This window comes from Carcharhinus amblyrhynchos, chromosome 13, assembly GCF_965287045.1.
Source record: "Carcharhinus amblyrhynchos chromosome 13, sCarAmb.v2.hapA, whole genome shotgun sequence".
NCBI classification, from domain to species: domain Eukaryota; kingdom Metazoa; phylum Chordata; class Chondrichthyes; order Carcharhiniformes; family Carcharhinidae; genus Carcharhinus; species Carcharhinus amblyrhynchos.
Genome location: NC_137336.1, coordinates 72,627,145 through 72,648,893, shown reverse-complemented (window position 1 = coordinate 72,648,893; position 21,749 = coordinate 72,627,145). Strand labels below are relative to the sequence as shown.

Below are 21,749 nucleotides of genomic sequence, written 5' to 3'. Positions count from 1 at the left end.
CCATTGGACACAACTATACTCTTAACACCACAAACCACTCTCTGTCTCCCAGGCTGAAAAAGAAGCAGACATTCCAGGAAGTGTGGAAAACGTGCAGGCCTACAGGTAATAGTGAACCAATGTGGTCCCAAGGCCCCCCCTCCTCAGCTTATTCCTTGCAAATGTCCTATCTCAGGAAAACAAGCTGGACAAAACTTAAAAGCAGACTCACTTTCCAAAAAGAACTGATGGACAGCTATGTGTTCTGTTTCAGAGACATGGCTCACTCCTGCTTCACCAGAGAGTGCCCTACAATCAGAGGGCTTCTCAATCGATCAAATGAACTGTACAGCAACCTCAGGCAAGGCTAAGGGAGGTGGGGTCTGCTTCCTAATCAACACCTCGCGGTGCCTAGACGTAGCAACACGAGCAACTTTCTGCTCACCAGATCGAGGATACCTGATGCTAAAACGCCACCCCTACTACCTTCCGCAGGAGTTCACCTCCATTGTCCTGACGGCAGCTTACATCCCACCCTATGCAGACAAAATATACAGCACCACAAATAGCCTTAAGACAAAACATCCTGAGGCCTTGTTCATCGTGGTCAGGGACTTCAATCAGGCTAAGCTCAAGAGCGTACTACTAAGTTAGCACCAATACATCTCCTGTTTCACCAGAGACCCAAACATCCTAGACCACTGCTATACAAATATCAAACATGCCAACTGCTCTATCACCCACCCACACACTTTAGCAAATCTGACCACAAGGCTGTGCTCATGTTCCCAGCTTACATGCAAAAACTGAAGCGGGAGAGTCCATCAAAGAGAGTCGTGCAGTGTTGATCTGAGCAATCAGATGATCTCCTATGGGGCTGCTTGGAGTCAGTGGACTGATCAGTATTTAAAAACTCTGCAACCAGCCTGAACGAGTACGCCACTACAGTAGCTGACTTCATTAGTAAGTGTGTAGAAGACTGAGAGCCAAAGAAGCAAATCCATGTGTTCCCCAACTGGAAACCATGATGAACAAGGATACCCACTGCTTGCTTAAGTCCAGGTCTCAGGTGTTCACGTCAGGCGACACTGACCTACACAAGAAAGCCAGATATGATCTAAGGAGGTCCATCAAAGAGCCAAAAGACAATACTGGACCTATCTAGAGTCCCATGTTAGCCACACCGACCCCCGCTGACTACGGCAAGGTCTGCAAGGCATAACAGGCTTCAAGATGAAGGCATGTAACGTCGCTGGCTCCAACACTCCCCTTCCTGATGAGCTCAATGCATTCTACGCCTGTTTTGAGCAAGAGGTCAGCAAGAGCATGCCTGGATGTATTTGTATCTGGGGTCACCATTGCAGATGACAGAGCAGCTTTCTTGAAGGTCAACCCACAGAGAGCAACTGGCCCGAATGGGGTACCCAGATGTGCACTCAGATCCTGCACGAATCAGCCAACAGAAGTTTTCAGACATCTTCAACCTATCTTTAGAACAATCTGAGGTCCCTACCTGCTTCAAGAAGATGACCATCATCCCGGTACCTAAAAAAGAACCAAAAAACTATCGGCTGGTGACTCTGACATCCATCATTATGAAATGCTTTGAAACTTAGTCATGGCACGAATCAATTCTAGCCTCCCAGACTATCTGGATCCACTACAATTTGCTTACCACCACAAAGGTCCACAGCAGACACCAATTCCCTGGCCTTGCACTCAACCCTGGAATACCTAGACAACAAGAACGTCTATGTCAGACTCCGATTTATTGACTACAGCTCAGCCTTCAACAGTATTATTCCCATGAAACTCATCTCCAAACTCCGTGGCTTGGGCCTCGGCACATCCTCTGCGACTGGATCCTGAACTTCTTAACTCACAGATCACAATCAGTAAGGATAGGCAACAACACCTGCTCCATGATCATCCTCAACACCGGTGTCCCATAAGGCTGTGTTCTCAGTCCCCTTCTATACTGCTTTATATGCCTATGTGACCAAATGCCCCTCCAATTCGATTTTCAAGTTTGCTGATGAAACTACCATAGTGGATCAGATCTCAAACAACGAAGAGGCAGAGTACAGGAATGAGATAGAGAATCTGGTGAACTGGTGCGGCAACAATCATCTCTCCCTCAATGTCCTTGTTTTTACGTATCCAGATCGCCAACCACCTGTCCTGGACCCCCATGCCTACACTATAGTTAAGAAAACCCAACAACGCCTCTCCTTTCTCAGAAGACTAAGGAAAATCGGCACGTCAGTTAACGACACTTGCCAACTTTTACAGATGCACCATAGAAAGCATTCTTTCTGGTTGTATCACAGCTTGGTATGGCTCCTGCTCTGCCCAAGATTATAAGGAACTACAAAAGGTCGTGAATGTAGCCCAATCCATCACGCAAACCAGCTTCCCAGCTATTGACTCTGTCTACACTTCCCGCTGCCTCAGCAAAGTAGCCAGCATAATTAAGGACACCACAGACCCCTGACATTCCCTCTTCCACCTTCTTCCTTCCATAAAAAGATTCAAAAAACTGAGGTCACGTACCAACCGACTCAAGAATAGCTACTTCCCTGCTGCCACCAGACTTTATAATGGATCATTAAGGTGAGCTTTCTCTGCACCCTAGCTATGACTGTAACACTATATTCTCCACTCTCTTCTTTCCTTCTCTCTGCACGGTATGCTTTGTCTGTATAGCGCGCAAGAAACAATATTTTTCACTGCACGTTAATAAATCTGACAATAATAAATCAAATTCTCCCCCTCCCTGAGTCCCTCTCGCTCCCCGCCTCCCCCAAGCCGGCCTGTCTCTCAATCCCCTCCCTATCTCTCCAACCTGTCCAGCAGGCTCTGGGCGGTCTGTTCATCTTTCTGGTGCCCCAGTTGTTGCCGGAGGCGCTTCCAGCGCTCGCTCTGCTGCCCCAGGTAGACGCTGCACACATAGCGCTGTCGGTACCAGGCCTTGCGGCGCTGCTCCAGCTCCAGCTCGGTGCGGATGCGGGGACGGCCGCGGCGGCGCTTGGCGGGTGCGGAGCCGGGGGCCTGCTCCGGAGCCGGGGCTGCGGCCTGGGCCTTGCTGGCTGCCCGCGGGCGGGGGGCCTGCGCCGGCCTCTCGGGCTGGGCCATCCCGGCTGCGGAGGCAACGGCAGCGCGCATGCACGGCCCAGCACCCTTGGAAGCGCGGTCGTCCACCAGGGTGCGCGCACGACGGGGAGGCGCCATAGCAACCAGCGCAGCGTGGTGACGCAACTCGCTTAGCAACCGTCTATGACGCCACAGCTGGTCCCCGGCCTGGTTAGCAATGTCACGATGTGGAGATGCCGGCGTTGGACTGGGGTAAAACAGAAAGATGCAATGTCACACCGCTCCGTGAAACATTTGAACCAGCATAACCTGCGTGCTGAGGTAACAATATGCCTGTTCCTCAAGCCCCGCCCAGCATTATCACACCTCTCCCAGGCCCCGCCCAGCATTATCACACCACCTCAAGCCACACCCAGCATTATCACACCTCAAGCCCCGCCCAGCATTATCACACCTCTCCCAGGCCCCGCCCAGCATCACACCACCTCAAGCCACACCCAGCATTATCACACCTCAAGCCCCGCCCAGCATTATCACACCTCCCCTCAAGCCACGCCCAGAATTATCACATCCCAGCCCTGCCCCCACCCAGCATTATCACATCTCTTCAGCCCCACCCATCATTATCACACCTCCCCCCACACCCCACCCACTACTACTTTGCCCCATCACATAGTGCGGCCTCCTCCCCTCAGCCACAGGAAGAGAGGTATTAAGATGGGCCGTTCAAAGCTTAGTTTTAACATCTTTAATTGGATACTGGAAAACATAATCCTCAACTCCACTCTCCCACCCTATCCCTATAAAATCCATCTATTTTAGGCTTGAACATAATTACCCAGCCTCCACAGCCCCGTGCGGTAAAGAATTCACAGATTCATAATAGGCCAGAAGAGATTCCTCATCTGTCTTAAACGGGCGATCACTTAGACTGAAATTGTGTCCTCGGCTCTCCACCAAGGAGAAACAACTTCTCAGCATTGACCTTGTCAACCACCACCCCCCCCCCCGAAAATCCTTTACAAAGTGTAAGCAGGAAGAACTTGGAGAGGCAGCATAAAAGGAAGAGAGAAACTCCATTCTAGCCTGACTATAGAAACAATGTAATTGCACTGGAGAAGGTGCAGAGAAGATTCACCAGGACGTTGCTTATTTTAAAGGGGCTAGAGCATTTCAGCTATGAACAGAGAGGTTGATAGGAAGGGTAGATAGGAAGAAATCTTGCTCCTTAATAGACGAGTCAATAACCAGGGAGCATAGACTTAAGGAGCAGGAAGTTTAGAGGGGATTTGAGGAAAAACGTTTTCACCCAGAGGGTGGTGAGAATCTGGAACTCACTGCCTGAAAATGTTGTGGAGGTGAGAACCCTCAAAATTAAAGAAACATTTAGCTGAGCACTTGAACCACCATAGCATACAAGGCTACAGACCAAGTGCTGGAAAATAGGATTAGTTTTTTGATGGTAGATGCAGGATACCAAAGGACCTCTTTCTGTGCTACAAAACTTGATATACATTTGTACAGAGCCAGTCTTGCATTACTGAAGCAAGGGTGACTTAAATATTCCTTGAGCTGCCAGTTTGAATTACAAGCATAAAATACTAGATTTTCTGCTTCGAAATGCAGTTGCAAAATAGCCTGTCAGGAGCAGAAATATTGATTAAATGCCTTGTCGCACCTTTGTAAATCCATAACATAATCGTCATTAAAAGCTGCTACTGAAAGGTGACCCCAGAGTCATAGGTTACTGACTCCTGGCTAGTTGTGTGCATGAACATCCTGCAAACTCATCATTGCAAATGGCCACAAAAGACAGACTATATTGTGGGGAGGTCTGAACATTCAAACATACAAATCAAAAATGGGGTAGGCCACTCAGCTCCTTGAGCTTGCTCCCCCAGTCAATAAGATCATGGATGGCCTGATTGCAACCTCAACTCACATTCCTACTGACCCTGAAAACCTTGCATCACATTGTTAATCAAGAATCTATGCAGCTCCACTGCCTTTTGAGGAAGAGACTGAACCCTCTGGGGAATTGAAAATATCTTATGGACAACCACTTATTTCTTTTTTCCACTTGTGGGATGTGGATGTGTCAGCATTTGTCAAAACATAGAAAATAAGAGTAGAGACCATTCAGCTCTTCAAGCCTGCTCCACCACCATTCAGCTTGATCACGGCAGATCATCCAAATCCATAGCCTGATCGCTCCTCCCCACCATCCCCCCCGCCCAACTTTTCAACGCAAAAAATTGAGCAGCATTTTAGAACGTCATATGCTAGAAGCCCAAGGAAGATTTTACACCTGTTTAAGTCACCCTTGGTTTCAGTATCCTTTGATTCCTTTCGCCCCAAGAGCCATGGTTAACTCCTTCTTGAAAATATACAATGTTTTAGCCCCAACTACTTTCCATGTTAGTGAATTCCCCAGACTGACCACTCTCTGGGTGGATATTTCTCCTCATCTCATCTAAAAGGTTTACCCCCATATCCTCAGACCGTGACTCTTGTTTTGGACTGTCCAGCCATTCTTCTGAACTTCAGTGATATAATCCTAACTGACTCAATCCCTCCTATATGTCTGTCCAGCCTTCCCAGGAATCACTTGAACCTGCTGGACCATTCCCAGAGACATTTAAGAGCCTGACACATTGCTGTGGTCACAGGTAACCCAGACCAGGTAAGGATGACTGATTTCCTTTCACAAAGAAATTAGATTCCCTGGAGTTTAGAGGAATGAGGGGAGAAAAAATGTATAATTCTTAAAATGGCTTGATCAGATAGATGGCTGGGAAACCTACAACACTAGCTCAGTGTCTCAGAATACAGGGTCAGCCAGTTAGAACAGAGGAGAAATTTCTCAGAAAACTTTGGAATTGTCAACTCCAGAGAGCGTGAAGGACATTCAAGATCGATGCGATTAGATTTTTGAATACAAAGGGAACAGGGGATAAGTGAACAATGCAGGATGGCCATTTGGCTAATTGGTGCAGATTTGATGGGCTGCACAGCCTCCATCTCTCCCTACAATGAATTACCTCATTGAAAATTGATCCCACCGTCTTCTAATGGAAGTAAAAAGTCTCAACACCAGGTTAAAGTCCAAAAGGTTTATTTGGTAGCACAAGCCACAAGCTTTTGGAGCACTGCCCCTTCATCAGGTGAATGGGAGCGGTATTCACAAATAGGACATACATAGACACAAACCCAAATTTACAAGATAATGGTTGGAATATGAGTCTTTACAGGTAATCAAATCTTAAAAAGGTACAGAAAATGCGAGTGGAGAGAGGGTTAAGCACAGGTTGAAAAGAGGTGTGTATTGTCTTTAGACTGGAGAGTTAATGAGATTTTGCAAGCCCAGGCAAGTCGTGGGGTTAGATAGTGTGACATGAACCCAAGGTCCTGCTTACCTGAAGATCAGAGGCTGAATGCCCGTGACCGCTGAAGTATTTCCCAACAGGAAGAGAACACTCTTGCCTGGTGATTGTCGATTGTTGAGCAGTGTTCATTCATCCATTGTCGTAGTGTCTGCATGGTCACCCCAATGTACCATGCCTCAGGACATCCTTTCTGTATCAGGTAGACAACCTTAGCTGAGTTTGTACCGTGTACCTGGCAGATAGTGTTCTCACGTGAGATGATAGCATCTGTGTCGATGATCCGGCACATCTTGCAGAGGTTGCTGTGGCAGGGTTGTATGGTGCAGTGATCACTATTCTCCTGAAAGCTGAGTAGTTTGCTGTGGACAATGGTCTGCTTGAGGTTGTGCGGTTTTTTGAAGGCAAGAAGTGGAGGTGTGGGGATGGTACACACCCCGACTTGTGTGTGGGGTGGCGATGTTGTAGCATCTCCATGATGCCACATGGAGATGATGTTGTAGCTTCTCCGCTCCAGGACGTACTGGACGATGAAGGGTATTCTGTCCATCGTGTTCCGTGATTGTCTTCTGAGGTCAGAGCGACGCTGTGGTGCATCAACTGTTGATGAGTCGAGCGCCATATCCTGTTCTTATGGGGGCATCTTTCACGTCTGGAGGTGTCTGTTGCAATCCTCCTCATCTGAGCAGATCCTGTGTATACGGGGGACTTATCCGTCAGGGATGTCTTCTTTAATGTGTTTAGGATGGAAGTGGAGCATCGTGCGATAATCTGTGGGCTTGTGGTACACTGAAATGCTGAAGTGACCGTCCTTGATGGTTATGCATGTGTCCAAGAATGCAACCGATTCCAGAGAATAGTCCATTATGAGTCTGATGGTGGGATGGAACTTGATGTCATCATATAGTTGTTTCAGTGATTGTTCACCATGAGTCCAAAGGAAGAAAATGTCATTGATTATCTAGTGCATAGCATTGATTGAAGGCCCTGTGCAGTGGAGAGGTCTTGTTCCAACCTGTGCAAGAAGATGTTGGTATATTGAGCTGCGAATTTGGTCCCCGAGACCCCGTGTGTCTGGATGAAGAACTGACTGAAGGTGAAAACGTTGTGGTCCAGGATGAAGCAGATGAGCAGATGAAGCATCTGAAGATTGCAATTCAGCCTCTGATCTTCAGGTAAGCATTCTCCAAAGCAGCCTTCACAATACACAACAACGCAGAATCACTGAGCAGAAACCGATAACCAATTTCCACACACGATGATGGCCTCAACTGGGATCTTGGGTTCATGTCACACTATCTGTAAGCCCCACGAATTACCTGGGTTTGCAAAATCTCATTAACTGTCCTGTCTGGAGACAATACACAGTTAACCTGTGCTTTACCCTCTCTCCACTCACAATGTCTGTACCTTTAAGACTTGCTTACCTGTAAAGACTCACATTCCAAGCATTATCTTGTAAATTGAGTTTGTGTCTTTATGTGCCCTGTTTGTGAACAGAACTCCCACTTATCTGATGAAAGATCAGTGCTCCAAAAGCTTGTGTCTTGTGCTATCAAATAAACCTGTTGGACTTTAACCTGGTGTTGAGAGACTTCTTACTGTGCTTACCCCAGTCCAACACTCCACATCATGACAATGGAAGGGTAGCTCCCTCACTCCCACTCTTCCCTTCACCACCATCCCCCCCCACCCCCATTATCTATCTCAATGCCCACATCAAATTGGGTCCGTTGTCCCACCCCCCAGTTCAACCCAATTCCATATTACCACAGGTCAGAACCCTCCCATCTCCCTTTCGCCATTGAAGCCCACAATCCTCCCTCAACCATCTCCATACTCCTTCCCCTTAAACTCAATTGTCACAAACCTGCTCCTCAGCCTGACCGCTCTACCCCCTCAAACTCACTCTGCACTCCTCAAACCTCAGCCCATCCCCCACCCCGTTCTTTTCCATCCCACCTCTCTCATTCCCCCTCCCCCAACCTCCAGTGCCAGGGGTCCCTTCTCTACCTTCATCCCTGCACACCCCCCCGCCCCATACACCAGAATTCTACTCCCATTTGCCCCTCCATCAGTGGCAACATGGTAGCACAGTGGTTAGCACTGCCGCCTCACTGCGCCAGGGTTCCGGGTTCGATTCGGCTTGGGTAACTGCTTGTGTGGGATTTGCATGTTCTCCGTGTTTGCATGGGTTTGCTCCGGTTTCCTCCCATGGTCTAAAGATGCGCAGGGTTAGCTGAATTGGCCATGCTAAATTCTCCCTCAGTGTACCTGAATAGGGACCAAAGTGTGGCGACGAGGTGATTTTTCACAGTAACTTCATTGCAGTGTGAAATTAAGCCTACTTGTGACTAATAAATAAACAAACTATCTCCATCCATGCCTCAGTCCTAAATGTCCTTGCTCTCCTAGATCCCAGCTGCCCTACCTATCTCTCTACACCCACAACAATCCTTTACCCCTCACTCTCCTTTTCCTATGTCCCTACCAACCCCCATTCTGTCCTCTATTTATTTGTTCATGGGATGTGGGCATCACTGTCTGAGCCAGCATTCATTGCCCATCCCTAATTGCCCTGAACTGACTGACTTGCCTGGCAATTTCAGAGGGCAGTTAAGAATCAACCACATTGCTGAGAGTCTGGAGTCACAAGTAAGCCAGACAAGAATGACAGATTTCTTTTCCAAAAGACTTGTGAAGCAGATGGTATTTTTCATGATCAGTACACTTTTAATTCCAGAATTTTTTGCACTCAAATTTCAACTGGGGTGAGCTTTGAACCCAGATCTTTAGAACATTTCGAAGGTCCAGTGACAATACCACGACACGACTGCCTCCTGCAAAATCTCTCCCACAACCCTCTGCCTTCTCCGTCTCTCCCACACAGGTCTCGCCGCACTGCACCCCCACCACACTATCAGCCTCACTTCTCCAAACCTGACTACACGACACCTCTACCCTCCGCTTCTCACCCCTTCCACCCCCCCCAACCATCTCACTCTCTCTACCGTCCATTCTTCAGACCCCTGGTCCCTTACTCCCCCTTCCCCATCCCTGTCCCTCTGTCTCCCCCCACCTTTCCTACTTCCCCGTCCCCATTTCTCTGCCACTATGTGTCTCTCTCTCTCCCTCCTCTGTCCCCCAGCTCTCTCCCTCCTCTCTGGCCCCTTCCCCCTGCCCCAGACTCTCTCTCCCTTTGCCCCATTCTCTCTCCCTGTTTCTCCCCACCCTCTCTGACATCTCCATCTGTCTCTTCCCCTACCCCCGTCTCTGTGCCTCCCATCTCTCTCCCTCCCTCCCCCCCCCCCCACCCACTCTACCCCTTCCCTGTCTCTCTCCCCTCTCCCCACAGGGTCTCTCTGCCCCCTCCTACTCCCCCCCAGTCTCTTTCTCCCCCCCCCCCTCATCCCTACCCTCTCTCTCCTCCACCCCCTTCGCCACAATTTCTCCATCCTCTCCTCAGTTTTTCTCTACCCCCTCCCCATCACCCAGTCTCCTTTTGTCCCCATCCCCACCCCAGTCTTTCTATACTCCCTCCCCATCCTCCCCCCCCCCAGTCTCTCTCATTCTACCCCTCCCACCAATCTTTCCCTCTCCCTTATGAGGCTCCCTTCGTCTCTTCCCCCTCAGCACCCTCCCTTGCCCCCAGTCTCTCTGCTCCCTCGCCCCAGTCTCCCCCTGCCCCTCACACTCACCAGTCCAGCAGCAGTCCCGCTGTCTCCTCGTCCCTCTCCTGCCCCAGCTGCTTCCTCAGCTCCTTCCAGCGCTCGCTCTCGGTTCCCAGGTAGACGGAGCGCTGGCAGCGGTTGCGGTGCCACTGCCGCTTGCGCTCCCGCCGCTCCTGCTCGGTGCGGACCCGGGGTCGCCCCCGGCACCGCTTCCCGGCCGGAGGCTCCATCAGGCCCCGGGCGGAACCTGAGAACAGGGCGAGGAGGCCGCTTCCGGCGTCGTCTGATGACATCATCATGCCACTGACCAACCGAACTCAACCACCCGCCACCACTTCCGGCGCGGTAATGATGTCATCACACAGACTCTTAAAGGGCCCGCGTCCCTCTGAACTTAAAGATTCACTTTTGCTGCTGTTCCTGGACGAAATCTCATTTTCTGAATTTATATTTACTCTCCCAGTTTTTCCTCCATTTCACACCTCCTCTCTATGTCCTTTTCTTGCCTTCGTACGTCCTCATCACAATTAACTGTGTTTGCACCATCAACAAATTCAGCCCCTTCACCCAGGTCATTGATACCAATTTCAAAAATTTAGGCTATGATACTCCACTAATTACAGTGGCATAGTGGTATTTTCTGATCCATCTACCCGGACACCCAGATCCCTCTGTACCTCAGGATTCTGCAATCTTTCTCCATTGAAGTATTGTACTGTTTTTTGTCAGTAAAAAGCCCACAGACAGTTTTAGCCCATAGCATTTATAAACTGTTTTATTATGGATGGGCTGAAACTGTCCTTAATCTGTTTCATTTAGATTGTGCCATCCAGATGGTATCACTTCCTCTGTTGACACTGTCACTCTCAACCGCCACCCCACCCCCCAACCCCTTCTGGGGTGGGGGGTGGAATTGCTGCCTCCTATTTCCTGGAGTTCGAATGTGCTGTTTACCTCATTGTTTCCAATGTTCTGGAGCCTCCCCCTTCAACTCCCTAAGGTGTTGTCTCTTTTGTAGATGTCTCCTTTCATCCTTGTCCAAAGTGTAGTCACCCCATCATCTGAGTCACATGGGAATGGTCTCTTGCTGCTTAATTGCAGGGTAGCTTTGTCCTTTCCTGCACTTTTCCTTCTCAACAACTGCCAATCCTCCTCTGGTTGGACTTCTGATGGTTTCTCATCCATAGGTCCATAGCTAAGAGTTGGCGATGGGTTGGTGGAGAGGGGGAAGGAGGAAGTGATGTTGTTTGGCCATGTGCTGCCTCCTTTTCCTTTCCCCTTGTCTTTCATTTAGTCTGCCTTTGTCCCTTTCTGCTGGCTGGAGATTTCTGCATCTTCTTGACAGTAGTCAAGTTGGCCATCCTTAGCCCCCATTTGGCCGGGTCTTGTCGCCATGGCCTGCTCCACCACACAGATTGCAGCACCTGCTCACCTTCCTTGCCAAGTACATGAACAAGGTTGGAAACAGCTTAGAGGTCTGTGTGCAGTTCTTTGTCTGGTGCCCTTCCTGCTTGCAGTTCTTGCCAATGAGAACACTGAACTTGGCCAGCACATTGTCACTCTTATGGAAAATCCAGCAAACTTTTAGCTGGCTGGCAATGCCATAGCTTTCGCAGATCGCCAAGCTGGAGGATTTCTCCTTACTATCAGTCATGAGTGTCACCTTGACATGGTGTTTGCTGGTCTAGATTCCAAAGGCGTCCTTGACCTCTGAGCTGTTTCCAACCTTGTTCATGTACCTGGCAAGGAAAGTGAGCAGATATGTGACTGGAACATGAGGGTTGTAGAGGTGCACAGTCACTACCCAGCTCTATTGAGACGACAGTGTAAAGACTGGCTCTGCTTTGAGTATTTTCAGATGTGGCAGATCTCTCTTCTGAAACATTTCAGGAATTTGATGCAGGAAGCAACATTCCTGAATGTCACAAAGTATCTAGCGCTGGGAAAGTCCTGCAGACAATAGACATCCACGATTACGAACCCATAGGAATCCAGAAGAATTATCATAATGGAAGAGGCACGATCAAAGAGTGCACCTCCGTCACTAACTTTCGTCGCTATCCTAACAGTATTATACACCCCCTGGCTCGACTGTTTGCAGCCATCACCTCTTTGAGCGACTACTGAAAGCCTCCAACACATCAGGCAAGAGGCTAAGAAGCCTCCCCTTCGCAACAGATAAAGGGATCCCACAGATGGCGAATCTACAAACACGTTTTACTGTGAAGTTGGATAGAGCTCCAAAGTCTTCACGATCATGGTTCCTGCCAGTTAATTGTCTGTTCGGCCTTGGATTCAGGCCATCTGGTCACATTCTTCCTGCCGAAGTGGAAAAGTTCACATTTTTCCACATTATGTTATTTACAATTGTGCACTTGCCTACACTTCACATGTGCCTCATTGGCTGTAAAGTGGTTTGGGATGGTCTGAGATTGTGAGCGGCGTAAGAAGTCTGACAACACCAGGTTTAAGTCCAACCGATTTATTTGGTAGTAAACTCGCAAGCTTTCGGGGTTTTCCCCTTCGTCAGGCAAATGGAGAGTTCTGGCCTCAGACAGAGCATATAATAGCACACACAGTTTACAGATTACTGATTCTAATCAGTAATCTGTAAACTGTCTGTGCTGTTATATGCTCTGTCTGAGGCAAGAACTCTCCATTTGCCTGACGGGAGGGCAAACCCTGAAAGCTTGTGAGTCAGACTTCTTACTGTGTTTACCCCAGTCCAACGCCGGCATCTCCACATTGTGAGCGGCACCATATAAATGCAAAGTCTTGCTGTACCTCGCGGTCAAGTAATAGCTCAAGACACATTCTCTGGTCTTGAATGTGAAGATGACAATAGGGGAAGACTGAAGGTGCCTATGGCACCAGTTAACATTCTCAGCACACAATTCATTTAAAAAGAGCACCGTCAGACAAAGCGATGACATACTTCTAAAGGTTCCTTCAACACCTTAAAACCTCAGCATTAACTATCACTGATTCACTTTAATTTCAAATGAGGTGACAATCATTTTTCAAAGACATTTCTTCGCCTGGGCTATTTTAGCTTATTGAAAATATGATTTTGTTTCATACATCAAACTGAACCACAGATATGTTCCACCTTCTTACTATCAGCAAACTGTGCAGAGCTGCTTCTAGCTTTTGTCAAATTTCGTCACACATTGGTGCCTTTCTTATGAACTAGGGAGAACTCTTGTTACTCCCTGGAGATCACTGGCTCATCATGCTTATGAAACTTAAAGTTGGGCGCATAACATTATGATTAAGCAATTTGCCCAAGTAGCTGCTCAGTGATGCCCAATTTGGGTTTCGCCAGGGATCACTCAGCTCCTGACCTCATCACAGCCTTGCTTCAAATCTAGACAAAAGTGTTGAATTCCAGAGATGAGGTGAGAGTGACAACCCTTGGCATCAGGGCCACATTGAACCAAGTGTGGCATCAAGGAGCCCTAGTGAAACTGGAATCAATAGTTATCAGGCAAACTCTCCGCTGGTTGGAATCATACCTGGTACACAGGAAGATGGTTGAAGTTATGGAGGGTCAGTTATCTCAGCTCCAGGACATCTCTGCAGGAATCCCTCAGGGTAGTGTCCTAGGCCCAACAATCTTCAGCTGCTTCATCAGTGACCTTCCCTCCGTCATAAGGTCAGAAGTGGGGATGTTTGCACAATGTTCAGCACCATTCACAACTCCTCAGACACTGAAGCAGTCCATGTTCAAATGCAACAAGGTCAGGACAATATCCAGGCTTGGGCTGACAAGTGGCAAGTAACATTTGCACCACACATATGGCAGGCAATGACCATTACCAGTAAGAGACACTAACCACCTCCCCTTGATATTCAATGGTGTAACCATCACCAAATCCCTCACTGTCAACGTCCTTGGGGTTACCATTGACCAGAAACTAAACTGGACTCACTACATAAACAGTGGCTACAAGAGCAGGTCAGAGGTTAGGAATACTGCAGCGAGTAACTCACCTTCTGATTCCCAAAAGCCTGTCCACCATCTACAAGGCACAAGTCAGGAGTGTGATGGAATATTGCCCACTTGCCTGGATGGGTGCAGCTCCAACAACACTCAAGAAGCTTGACACCATCCAGGACAAAGCAGCCCCCTTAATTGGCACCACATTGTTGGTGGTGGAGGGATTGAATATTTGTCACTCAGTAGCGGCAGTGCATACTCTCTACAAGATGCACTGCAGCAATTCACCAAAGATCCTCAGACTGCACTTTCCAAACCCACGACCACTTCCATCTAGAAGGAGAAAGACAGCAGATAAATGAAAAAACCACCACCTGTAAGTTCCCTTCCCAGTCACCATCCTGACTTGGAAATACATTTCCTTCATAGCCACTGGGTCAAAATCCTGGGATTCCCTCCCTAATGGCATTGTGGGTTAACCCACAGAACACAGACTGCAGCAATTCAAGAAGGCAGCTCACCAAAGATGTGCGGGTTAGGTTGATTGACATGCTAAAAATTGCCTTTAGTGTCCTGAGGTGCGTAGGTTAGAGGGATTAGTGGGTAAATATGTAGGGATGTGGGGGTAGAGGCTGGGTGGGATTGTGGTCGGTGCAGACTCGATGGGCTGAATGGCCTCTTTCTGTACTGTAGGGATTCTAAATCATTCTAAGTCATTACCTTCTCAAGGGCAGCTAGCGATGAGCAATAAATGCTGGCCAGCCAGCAACACCAATGTCCCATGAATGAATAAAGAAAAAGACAGCTACTTTACTGAACATTTCCAAAACATACTAATATATCACTGAAGTGATCTCAGCGAAGTTGATTCACATTTTTCCCTGTGGCCTTTCTGCCGCTTCTGTCAGCTAGAACAGAGAGTTTTAATAGGCCACAGGATGCCAGGTAACCTCTGACCTTGGATTGGCTTGGTTGGTGGAACCCTCTCCACTTAAGTCGGCAAATTGTGGGTCAAAGCTGCACTGCAGAATTGACCCATGTAATCTAAGATGACATTTCAGTGCACTGCTGAGGGATAAAACGTGGAAGCAATGAATGTTCACTTAATTGGCCTGAAGTTGTGTCAAACCATTACAGAAAATTTGATAAGGCAATAATGGATGGGCAATAAATGCATTGTCAGATGTTCTTACTTCCTAAAAATGATTGGAAAAACATCTTGTAGATAAGATATAACTGAGGTCCTGTATTCATGCTCGGAGGTGACTCAAAAGGTTTCATGGGATTATTTGAGCTTCTTGTAGAGTCCACATCACCATTACTCACGTTTTCCTACAAAACAACACTAACTACACTTTGAAAATTTAGAATCAAAAAATCAAAGCCATTTTCATGGTAGCATAAGTCCATTTTACCAATTCCGTCTGCACTGACAGAGAAAGTGTTGTCCAACCTAATCTCACTCTCTAGATCTTGGTCAGCAGTTCAGTAGGCAGTGATACTTCAGTTTTTATATGTGAGGGTTTCTGACCACCACCACTATTTCAGATGGTGAATTCCAGAATCCCATCGCACTTTGGGTGAAAACAAAACATTCAACGTGTCATGATCTTACTGAGGCCAGTCTTTCATCACTATCACCCTTGACTTACAGCATGCTCAAAGTGCCTCTCACCAAGTACAGTGTACAGGTCACCCCAAAGTCTTTTGACTGTTGGCCTGAGTGGCCATGATGTGGAGATGCCGGTGTTGGACTGGGGTAAACACAGTAAGAAGTCTCGCAACACCAGGTTAAAGTCCAGCAGGTTTACTTGATAGCAAATGCCACAAGCTTTTGGAGTGCTGGTCCTTTGTCAGGTGACTGGAGAGTTCTGCTCAGAAACGGGGCATATATAACTGGGTGTGCTTTTATATGCCCCGTTTCTGAACAGAACTCTCCACTCATCTGATGAAGGAATAGTGTTCCAAACACCTGAGTGGAGCCAGCAGATTTTAACTGCCTTGCTGCTCCTTCCCAATTGGGCAAGCCTACGCTCACCTGATAGGGTTCATATTCTACTGATGATCCCCCACAGCCATCATAACACAACTACTCTCTATAGCGTAAAATCTGTATCTCTCCACCAAAGCATCGCTTATCTCCAACCTATTATACCAAATTTAATCTCCTCCCAACCTCCTCTATTTCAAAGAATATAACCCTAGCCTGAACAAACTTTCCTCACAGCTAAACTTCAGAAATCTGGTGACATACGAATTCGGAGCAAGACCACATCATTCAGCTCTTCGGCCTGTGCCACCAACAGAAAATGGCTGATCCGATTGTAACTTCTACCCCACCTTGCCACCTCCTACCTTTCAAGAATAAGGAGTCATCTTTATCTGCCTTAAAAATATTCGAAGTTTGGCTTCCACTGCCTTTTGAGGAAGAGAGTTCCAAACACACTCAACCCTCAGAAAAAAAACTGCTCACCTCTCTTAAATGGACGATTCTTTATTTTTAAACAGTGGCCACTGCTTTTAGATTCACCCACAAGAGGAAACATCCACATCCACCCTGTCAAAATTCCTCAGGATTTTATCCGCTTCAATCAACTCACCTATTACTCTTTTAAACTCCAGTGGGTACAAGTTTAGCCTGTCTAACCTTTCTACATAAGATGGCTCTTAAATGTCCTCTGATCTTGCAAGCCATTTAGTTCAAGGGCAACTAGAAAATGGGTAATAAATGCTGGGCTAGCCAGCAATGCCCACAACCCATGAATGAGTAGAATAATCTGCCCTTTCCAAACTGTCTCTGAATTGCTTCCAATGCAGTTATATCCTACTTTAAATAAGGGGACTAATTTTATACTACAACCTCAATCTCCTCTGTACCTTTACGCTTGGCTTTGAGACATTCTCAGGTTATATCAAGGAAAAGTTGCTGAATAAATAAATTGTGTTATTGGAGACTCACTTTCTTTTATTACTGAAGTAGATTGGGGAGGATATTCCCTATCTCAAAAGTTAAATGCTCTTGTTGTTTAGACAAGGACGCAAAGTTAAAAATGAGCAGCATGCACAGCTTTTGTTTTTACAGAGCTGCTGACAGTTTTGTGTTGGGGGGGGGGGGTGAAAAGATAGTGAACTCTTTCTTTGCTTCAGATAAGTTAACTCAACCAAATGGTGGTGCTGTGGGTGAGAAGTTGGGATAATGCTTGTTTCCACTGTACATGGAGCAGGCGGTGACAGGATATATATCTACTTCTCTTATCCAGTGCAATTGGGAATAGCCCTTTTACTTCTGAAGTCAGACTTCATTTAAATGCTTTATTTATTTAAAAGTGTCACAAGTAGGTTTACATTAACACAGCAGTGAAGTTACTTTGAAAATTCCCTAGTCGTCACACTCCAGCGCCTGTTCGGGTAATACTGAGGGAGAATTTAACATGACCAATGCACCTAACCAGCATGTCCTTGAGACTGTGGGAGGAAGCCGCAGCACTCGGAGGAAACCCACACAGACAAGTGGAGAAGATGCAGATTCCACACAGACAGTGAACGAAGCTGGGAATCGAACCCAGGTTTCTGGCACTGTGAAACAGCAGTGCTAACTACTGTGCCACCTGTAGCTGAACTGCTTTTTCTCACCAACTGGGTGGGCATGAAATCCAGCAGGATGGCAGAGGAAATGCTTCTTCCAAAGGTGCGTTCTGGAGAGTGAGTTACTGAAGCAATAAGCAGCATAAAATTATTAAGGCCTTTCTACACACTCTTTTCCTTCACACCCATTACAGCCGAGGAAGTGCTCTTATAGCCACTAAGGAAGAAAAATGTCCTCGTCCCGTCAGATGGGTAACCCTGTTCCTTGACATATTAACCATCAGCAGTGGGTCAAGATACTGAGCTAGTCAATGCCAATCGCATTGATCAGGGCAAAATTTGCATTGTAGGAAGAAATTTGAAGACGTCACTGGGAGCATTGTGGTTTCTCTGCCATTGCAGTCTTGTACATTAACACTAACTTCACGTTGCTCTCACCCCTTTCTCACAGCTCTCCAATTATAACAGGAAATGTTACTGCAATCGCATTCACGAACTTAACACCACTATTTTCGTCACAGTACTTCCCCTCTTAACTGCAGTTGCTGTTCCTTATCGTGACGTGGAGATGCCGGTGTTGGACTGGGGTAAACACAGTAAGAAGTCTCACCTCCAGGTTAAAGGTTTATTTGGTAGCAAAAGCCACTAGCTTTCAGAATTGGAGTTCAGGTGAGTTGGAGTTCTGTTCACAAACAGGGCATATAAAGACAAAATCAATTTACAAAATAATGGTTGGAATACGAGTCTTTACAGGTAATCAAGTTTTAAAGATACAGACAATGTGAGTGGAGTGTTAAGCACAGGTTAAAGAGATGTGTATTGTCTCGAGACAGGACAGTTAGTGAGATCTTGCAAGCCCAGGCAACCCATGGGGGTTACAGATAGTGTGACATGAACTCAAGATCCAGTTAAGGCCATCCTCATGTGTACGGAACTTGGCTATCAGTCTCTGCTCAGCGACTCTGCGCTGTCGTGGATTGTGAAGGCTACCTTGGAGAACACTTACCTGAAGATCAGAGGCCGAATGCCCGTGACCGCTGAAGTGTTCCCCAGCAAGAAGAGAACACTCTTGCCTGGTGATCGTCAAGCAGTGTTCATTCATCCATTGCCACGGCATTTGGCCTCTGACCTTCAGGTGAGCATTCTCCAAGGCGGCCTTCACGACACACAACAGCGCAGAGTCGCTGAGCAGAGACTGATAGCCAAGTTCCGCACACATGAGGACGGCTTCAACTGGGATCTTGGGTTCATGTCACACTATCTGTAAGCCGCCACGATTTGCCTGGGCTTGTAAAATCTCACTAACTGTCCTGGCTGGAGACAATGCACATCTCTTTAACCTGTGCTTAACCCTCTCTCCACTCACATTGCCTGTACCTTTAAGACTTGATGACCTGTAAAGACTCACATTCCAACTATTATTTTGTAATTTGAGTTTGTGTCTTTGTATGGTGTTCAGACATCTTTCTCTGTCTTCCTCTTATCGACAGCAGATATCTCCAGAACCCTTCAACAAGGTCCACTTAACCCACTGCTGCCCTTCTTGCAGCAAAAGCTACAAAACTCACAAAAAGGCAGAGTGTGGCATCCACTAGAGTTCAAACTAACAGCAGTGGAGGAGGCAGCCATCGATATCACAGACAGCTTGCAGCACTGCCTGGAGCTACACTTAGAGAATTTGAGCGTTTCATTTCCTTTTCCCTTCAGTCTCTTCCTCATTAGTGTGTGTCAGACACACATACATTCAAAGCACAGACACACACACACATACATCCACAAACACTCGACATAACCCCATTCGCCTTACATTGCACCCTGCTGCTGCTTAGAACATAGAACATAGAACATTACAGCGCAGAACAGGCCCTTCGGCCCACGATGTTGCGCCGACCAGTTACAAAAACAATGACCCACTAGCCTATACCAATCCCTTTTCGTCCATAAACCTATCCAGAGATCTCTTAAACGCCCCCAAACTAGACGCATCTACAACTGCAGCAGGCAGGGCATTCCAATCCCTCACCACCCGCTGGGTAAAGAACCTACCCCTGACATCCGTCCTGTAGCTACCCCCCCTTAATTTAAAGTCATGCCCCCTCGTGCTAGCTTTCTCCATCCGAGGAAAAAGGCTATCACTATCCACCCTATCTAAACCTCTAATCATCTTATATGTTTCAATAAGATCCCCTCTTAGCCGCCTTCTTCCCAACGAAAACAACCCTAGATCCCTCAGTCTCTCCTCATAGGACCTCCCCACCATACCAGGCAACATCCTAGTAAACCTCCTCTGCACCCTCTCCAACGCCTCCACATCCTTCTTGTAATGCGGGGACCAGAACTGCACACAGTACTCCAAGTGCGGCCGCACTAGAGTAGTGTACAGTTGCAACATTACACTGCGACTCCTAAATTCAATCCCCCTACCAATAAACGCCAAGACACCGTACGCCTTCTTGACAACCTTATCTACTTGATTCCCAACTTTCAGGGATCTATGTACACACACACCTAGATCCCTCTGTTCATCCACACTATTCAAAGTCCTCCCGTTAGCCCTATACTCGACACATCTGTTGCTCCTACCAAAGTGAATTACCTCACACTTCTCCGCATTAAATTCCATCCGCCACCTCTCGGCCCAGCTCTGCAACCTATCTAAGTCTCCCTGCAGACTATGACACCCTTCCTCACAATCTACCACACCTCCAACTTTGGTGTCATCAGCAAATTTACTAATCCACCCAACTATACCCTCATCCAGATCATTAATAAAAATTACAAACAACAGTGGCCCCAAAACAGATCCCTGAGGCACACCACTCGTAACTGCACTCCATGATGAATATTTACCATCCACCACCACCCTCTGTCTCCTATCTGATAGCCAATTCCTGATCCAACTTCCTAGATTACCCACAATCCCATACATCTGCATTTTCTGCAGAAGCCTACCATGGTGAACCTTATCGAACGCCTTACTAAAATCCATGTATACCACGTCAACTGCCTTACCCCCATCCACCTCTTTGGTCACCTTCTCAAAAAACTCAATAAGGTTAGTAAGGCACGACCTACCTGCTACAAAACCATGCTGACTATTTCTAATCAATTCATTACACTCCAAATAACTATAAATCCTATCCCTAATAATTTTTTCTAAAACCTTGCCCACAACAGAAGTAAGACTCACCGGTCTATAATTCCCGGCAAAGTCTCTGTTCCCCTTCTTAAACAATGGGACAACATTCGCTATCCTCCAATCCTCCGGGACTACACCAGAGACCAATGACGACCTGAAGATCTGAGCCAGAGGCTCTGCAATCACCTCTCTAGCCTCCCAGAGAATCCTAGGGTAGATCCCATCCGGACCAGGGGACTTATCTATTTTCAGCCTCTCAAGAATTTCCAGCACATCCTCTTTATCAACCGTAATACTGTCTATTTTACACCCCTGCAACCCAATGTCCTCCTCAGCTATATTCATGTCCCCCTGCGTGAACACCGAAGAGAAATATTGGTTCAATACTTCTCCAATCTCCTCCGGTTCCACACACAACTTCCCCCTGCTGTCTGTAACTGGCCCTAATCTTGCCCTGACCAACCTTCTGTTCTTGACATACTTATAGAACGCCTTAGGATTCTCCTTAATCCTATCAGCCAAAGTCTTCTCATGTCCTCTTTTAGCCCTTCTCAACTCACTCTTCAACTCCCTCCTAGCCAATCTAAAGCTTTCTAGTGCACTATCTGAGCCCTCCAATCTCATCCGAACATAAGCCTCCTTTTTCTTTTTAACCATCGACTCAACTCTTTTAGTGCACCACGGTTCCCTAGATCTACCAAATCCACCATGCCTGACAGGGACATACCTATCAAGGACTCGCAGTAGCTGCTCCTTGAAAAAATTCCACATTTCAGATGTTCCCAGTCCCTGTAATCCCCTAATCCAATCCATGCTTCCTAATTCACTCCTGATAGCCTCATAATCGCCCTTACCCCAGCTAAAATTGCTGACCCGAGGTTCACGCCTATCTCTTCCCATCACTAAGGTGAACGTAACCGAATTGTGGTCACTATCACCAAAATGCACACCAACTTCCA

The 21,749-nt window shown here is 47.2% G+C and overlaps 1 protein-coding gene across 2 annotated transcripts in view; it reads right to left on the bottom strand.

Annotated features, from left to right (window-relative positions):
* The window catches only part of LOC145351979 (uncharacterized), a 30,318-nt gene extending 19,923 nt beyond the window's left edge, over positions 1-10,395 (bottom strand). The window contains exon 1 of one of the 2 annotated variants that reach the window (XM_080201826.1): positions 10,154-10,395. In XM_080201826.1, coding sequence (XP_080057952.1) covers positions 10,154-10,356 — 203 coding nt within the window. In that variant the 5' untranslated portion in view covers positions 10,357-10,395. Of the gene's footprint in view, positions 1-2,824; positions 3,146-10,153 lie in introns of those variants that run through there. The other variant, XM_080201825.1, reaches the window with a different exon arrangement.
* Positions 10,396-21,749: the final 11,354 nt, after the last annotated feature.